The sequence below is a fragment of the Endocarpon pusillum genome (genome assembly GCF_000464535.1).
Source record: "Endocarpon pusillum Z07020 unplaced genomic scaffold C681681, whole genome shotgun sequence".
In the NCBI taxonomy this organism is placed as follows: Eukaryota; Fungi; Ascomycota; class Eurotiomycetes; order Verrucariales; family Verrucariaceae; genus Endocarpon; species Endocarpon pusillum.
The window spans coordinates 3,900-10,491 of NW_006913466.1; the positions used below are offsets into that span (position 1 = coordinate 3,900).

Sequence of the window (6,592 nt, forward strand, 5' to 3'; positions counted from 1 at the left end):
TTAATATATACTATATAAAAGACGCTAAAGTAATCTATAAAGACAAAGTTAATATAATGCTAAAAGATAATAAGATTATTATAAAGACTAAAGAGAAGGACTACTAGCTTAAAAGCTTTATAAATTATTTAAAATAACGTCTAATAAATTAAGTTAGAGTCTATTTTAATATAATTAAATATATAACAGATATTAAGCTTTATAAAGATATATATACTATATAAAAGACGCTAAAGTAATCTATAAAGACAAAGTTAATATAATGCTAAAAGATAATAAGATTATTATAAAGACTAAAGAGAAGGACTACTAGCTTAAAAGCTTTATAAATTATTTAAAATAACGTCTAATAAATTAAGTTAGAGTCTATTTTAATATAATTAAATATATAACAGATATTAAGCTTTATAAAGATTATTATAAAAGCTAACTATAATAAAGTCTCTAAGATTAAAAGCAAAGAATATTTATCTTTCTTTATAAGTTTATTTAGACTTTTATAATTAATATAGAATCTAAGGTCTCTGTTTTTCTTCTTAATAAATAAAATAAGTAATAAGAAAGAGGAAAATAATAAGCAAATAAATTCTTTATATAGGTTCTTTATTAGATACTCTCTTATAGTTATAAGCTTTTAAGTTAACATCTTATATAGATATAACGCCTTTATCTCTAGTTCTTTATTAAAGTGTAACTTATAATTAAATAGATAATATAAAGGCAGAGTATTTATAGCTACTCTTAAGAAGGCAGCGGCTTAATTACAGAGATACAGAGGAAGATAGCTAAGGATAGACTTAAGATTATTAGAACAAGATCTAAGGTTATTAAGAACATCTTATTTATTATTATTAGCTACTTAAACTTAACTAACTTAGCAGAGAGTAAGGCAGCCTTATTTCTAAAGCTTATAATTAATGCTATCTAATATAACTGTCCTTAGTATTACGTTATCCTACTTATTACTAATATAAAAGACTATAGCGCTTACAAGATTTATAGATATTATTCTATTATTAGTATTAGCTTTATTTAGATCAGAGTTAGGACTAAGGCTCTTATTAACTTTATTAGAAAGAAGTAACTTAAGCTCTACTTTATAACGTTAATAATACTAACATTATTCTTACACAGATTTCTGAAACTAAGTCCTAGTCTTACTAGCATTATTAAAGCTAACTTTAAAGTTATAATGTTAAATATCCTTCTTAAATAACTTATCTTTATAAGTATTATATTATTCCTGTACTTAGTAGTCCTTTAGTTAGTATATCTTGTTTCTTTTATAATCTAACAAGATATCATACTTAACTAGCTATTTATAGCCTAGAATAATATTATAAGAGCTAAGATTAGCAGCTAAAAGCAAGATATTAGCAAGAGTATAGCTATAAATCTAGGCTATAATAAGAAGCAGATAATTAATTAGCCTATTAGACTAACTATTAAATCTAATTAGTAAAATAGCTCTCTCTAAAGAAATAATAAAAATATTAAGCTATTAAGAGGCGGCCTAAGTGATCTTTCTATTAATTAGAATATATACGTTAGCTTTACTATCTACTAAAGCGCAAAGATAAAGAACCTTATTATCTGTACCCTTAAGATCAAATGCCATAATAAGAGATAGCTCTCTAACGAGCTAGTTGAGCCTGACAGGTACGCTCTTGTAATAGCCCAAAGCTGCGATTTCGCCTAAGGCATCTCGTTTTCGGACTTCGCAGGTTCCTCATTAGGACCAGAAGACTCATCTTCGAAGTCAGACTCTGCCTCTTTAATCTTACTAACGTGAAGGTCAGAACAGTCAGGTTTTAGATGGCCAGGCTTGCTGCAGTAGAAGCAGGTTATCATATCGTCTTTCTTAAAGCTTACGCGCTTTGATTTCGAACTAGGGGCCTAACCGGGAAAGAGAGAGCGTCGTAGTAAGCCTATTATTAGGACTAAAGAGAACGGATACGCCATCTTATCTAACGTATTTCTTACTAACGTAAGAGGAGTGCCTCTCTCTAGACGTCTTGCGCTAGATCTCGGGCTGTTTGGCTGAGCACGGTTACGAATTCGCTCCTCCTCTCTCTTTTTTCTACGAATTATTATAAGCTGGTTCTCTTACTCTATAACCTAGTAGGCTATTGTGCCGGCGTTGTAAAAGATGCGATCTCCTATCTCGCGAAGAAGTTTGGCGGACATCTTCTCCTGCAGGTCTTCGTACTAATTGAGATAGTGATCCAACTTCACAAAAGACCATCTTGCTCGTACCTTCCATGCTTTGCCCACTCTCTTGACGTCGACTATATCTTTGACCTCCCACGTCTCCTCTTCTTCTGTCTCTACTGGCAGAGGCTGTGGGTACTCCTGCCCTGGCAGAGGGTCGGCAGGGTCCGGAGCTAGGTGACGGAAATAGTGGGACTTCCCGCCCTGGAGCACTCTATTACTTCTATCTTCAAAATGGTATAGGAAGACCATTTCGCTCATTTACAGCAGCTACTCTTTTGGGCATCGTAGCAATTGCCTTATTGATCTCCTCCAGAGTTATTTTTTCCCATTCCTCCTCAATTGCCCGCCGCAGCTCCTCTAGATCAGTAATAAGGCCTTGATTCTTTAGCCTCTGCTTCAACAACCTCTAGATACTCTCAATAGGGTTCAAATCTGGCGATTCTGGGCAATTAGCTTCCCAATGGATCCCTAGACGAGCTTTGGCCTTTTTGACTTTGTTTTCAGCCTTGCTATAAGTGCTATACGCATTGTCATTATCCTCTAGAAGTATCTAATCCTTATCCTAATTAGGAGTGATAACTTCTTCTAAAAAAACGAGATAATCAGCTTGTGTAAGCCGTCTGCCACCCTCTGCGCCTATGTAAAAGTATAAAGGACTCTTATAATTCCATCTAATATATGTAAATATATACTAAATTTAGTTGCGTTATTTTAATTAAAATTAGATCTTAGAAGGAATATTTTATACTTTTATATTACTTTAATAATATACTATAGCTTAATATTATAAGCTATATATAAAATAATACTTATTATTATATTTATATTACTTAAATTTCTCTAAATTCTAATACTAATGTTTAAATCCTTATATTTTGTATATCTTAATATTTTTAAAATAGATATATTTTTTCTGCTATACTTTATAGATGCTTATTCTAAATTAAGCTATATTCTATTAAGTTATATATTTAGATCCTTAATCTAGGCTAATAAAGCTTATTATAACATAATAAGAGGCAGATATAGTGCAAAATAAGCTATCTTTAACTATCTTAATAGCCTTATATTAATAAGGCTTTAAGGCAGGTTTTTAACCATGATTATAAACGCTATTGCTATAGCGCGTAGATTATGATTTAAGGATTTGATAGCCTATTGTTTTTGGTATACTAAGTAATTTAAATAGCTTTTTTCAAGGTAGTTTGCCTGCTATAGCCTGCGCGGCGCAAAGAAGTCACGTACGCTGTAGAGTATCAACTATCATATTTGGCTCACGTGGAGGCTCTATGGGTATCGAAATTAACGAATCAGGCTATTAACAGTTTTTTTGAGTAGTTTTGCGATATTTAGTCATTTTTTAGCTGATTTGAATAACAATTGATAAAATAATAGAATAGAAAAAAGAGGATTATTTTAAGGGTGGGCGGGAAGTCCTACTATTTCTGTCACCTAGCTCCGGCCCCACGTCCGGCTCCCTTACGATTTCGCGCATAGTCAAATTGCCCTCAACCCACTATAAAGGACCTTCCCACAATAGATATACTAAACTCTCCCGCCATTACGCGCCCTTAACAGAAAAAGTAATCAGAGGCCGTACGGGGACTCGAACCCGCGTACGTACATGAAGACTAACCCGATCAAGGTCAACTTTGGTTAAGTGAGATAGTGATCCAACTTCACAAAAGAGTTACGCCTAAGTAACTAAAGTTACTTGAATACAGTTGGAATAGTTTATTAATCCTTATCTAGATGCCCTAGAGAGAGTCGGACCACGACTCCATCTAGGCTCTAGGAGGCCTCTATGTCAACTCCGTGACACTAATCCTGAGTAGACTTACTAATTTGCGATGCCAAATGTGTAAAGTCGGCCTAGAAAGCATCGAACAGCTAATCGCCCTAGCGTAAGGTAGCGTAGGCCATCTTAGCATATTGTTGACACAGGGCGTCGCTTTCTCTAAAGGCCTGCTTTATAATAGCGAAGATCTCTTTAGGCGTCCGAATAGGATATAGTGACGTCAGTTTAAGGTGTTCCTAGATATGATCTTAGGCAAGACCCTTTACAAGGCTAATAACAAATCTTATAACCTAAGGGTCATCCTAAGGAAAAGGACTAATAAGAGAGCGAGTCTTATAGATCTAGTCTTTAACCAAAATATCCTTAGGGCTACTTAGGCTACTAAAGGTCTTAAGGGTGCTCTTACAGAGATCTTTAATAACGAGTAACAGAAGAAAAGTCAACTTAGAGGGCTTTATATTAGCTTTTTTGTTTCCTAAGTTAGAGGATCTAGTCTCCTCAAGATAATAGTCTAATACTTGTAAGGGAATAGGCCTTAAAAAGAATAACAGAAAAAAGATTAATAACAGATTAGAGATACGCTTTATCTTTAGAAAAGGATTAGTAAGAGTAGCCTTATATTATATACTAGCTATTATCTTTATATATAGATTAAAATATACAAAGAACATTAAGGAGGCAGGCGCTTAATATATAGATGTCTAATAATAAGTTAGCTGCTCTGTTAGATTAGTAATTTGCTTTTACAAAGTTATATTTTGTTCTTACAAGACTATATTCTGTTTTTTTAACTCCTAGCCAGCAATAATAAGCTGTATAGCATACTCTAAAATTTAGTAAACTAAGTTAGCATTAGTATTTGCTGTTTTTGCTAGCTTTAAGGCGATCCTCTTAGCTATCTAATTAATTAGAGCTTATTCTTATACTCCTTATTACTATAGCTAAGCTAAAATAATATTAATATTAAATTAAAGATTAGCTAGTATAATTACTTTTAGCTAAGCTACTCTAATAAAGAGATTAGAAAGGTCAAAAAATAAGATAAGATTAAGGTAATTATTCTTAGCAAAAAAAACAAGATTATTAGTCTTAATTAAGCTAGATAAGTTGAAGATAGCTATATCAAATATAGTCTAAGAAGCTACTCTTATATTCTTATATATTAGTAACTAGTTACTAATTAGTATTATTATTATTAATATATAGCCTAGCTTTAATAAAGTATTATATAAGTCAAAAAAGAAAAGATAATAGGACTATAATAAATAATGTATTTCTTTTATATAGTATAAGAAATATACATGCTAGCCACATACTCAGGAGGTAATACTTATAACTGACTTGTAATAGCAAGCAAACTCCTATTATAAGGCACTTATTAAAGTATGTAAGTTATCTAGACGGATTACAAATAAAGAGGTTCGCCTTACCTGATTAAGGAAGCCTAAACTTCACTATATAATAGAAGGCCGGATTAGGAACTATAAATACTTTGTAGCCTATAACGTGGCCTATATATATATAAGCCTTACCTATTAGTGTTAGAGTATATAAATTTGTATATAGCTACATTATAAATAGATTCTCTAGCTTTTATTTTAATAATTTATAAACTATTAACTTATTTTAGTTTCAAGCTATTATAGTAAATAAAAGCTTAATACTTACTTACTATTTTAAGAAATGATATAAAACTCTTTTATTTATAATATAGTTATTAAAGAACTTATTTAGAGTTATTTAATTATATAAAAAAGTCATTACTCTAAGAGTAATGCAAAGTCTATTTAATACAAATACCCTGTACTATACAAAGGTTTGAGAATTATTAAGTCAAGATGGTTTGTAATTAAATAGAGAGAAGAGAGAGCAGCGAAGTTCGCTATCCTTCCTTGAGCAACCGGAGGCAGAGCCTAGACAAAGCCCCTCCTACAGATCAAGACGCCCTACACACATTAATCGAGCACGCAAAGAAAGCGACAGATGACCTATTAGCTCTTCCAGCCTTTTTTAAAAGGGCCTAGATTTTAGATATCTTTATAGATATAGTAAATCACTTTAACTCCTTGTTTCAGCAGGAGACCGCTCGTCAGGAGTATCATTACTTACAGCAAAGGCAGCAAGACCTTGCTGTCTTCTTAAGAGACTTCTGACAGCTTTCCTGCGAAGTAGAAGTCTGAGAAGAGGACTAGATTGTAGACCTTTGAGATAAGGTTCAAGATAATCTGAAGCAAATAATTATTCTCTATAGATATATGTTAATTTAAGAGATAATTACTAATCTAATATATACTAATATAAATAATTAATATATTACCTTAAATAAATTAATAACTAGTGTGTATATTAGTAAAACCTTTAGTTTTTAGCACTTATTAATCTGCTAGCAAATTAATAATAAAGAAGAAGAAGCTAATACTTAAGCTACAACTTCTATAAAATATATTTATAATAAGATGCTACTATTATATAAGAAACTAGAATACTATATAAAGGATTGCCCTTAAGTACAAGAGTAATTAGGAAAAAAGCTACCTATTACTAAAACATTATAAGCAGGCCTAGTAGCATAACTAATAA

General features: G+C 31.7%; 1 protein-coding gene across 1 annotated transcript; it reads right to left on the bottom strand.

Annotated features, from left to right (window-relative positions):
• Positions 1-2,118: 2,118 nt before the first annotated feature.
• On the bottom strand, positions 2,119-2,463 carry EPUS_09454 (uncharacterized protein; the record flags this gene model as incomplete). The annotated part of the gene is made up of 2 exons (XM_007787499.1): positions 2,119-2,208; positions 2,257-2,463. 2 exons carry the CDS (start codon positions 2,461-2,463, stop codon positions 2,119-2,121), a joined length of 297 nt encoding a protein of 98 aa, XP_007785689.1.
• Between the last annotated feature and the right edge of the window lie 4,129 nt (positions 2,464-6,592).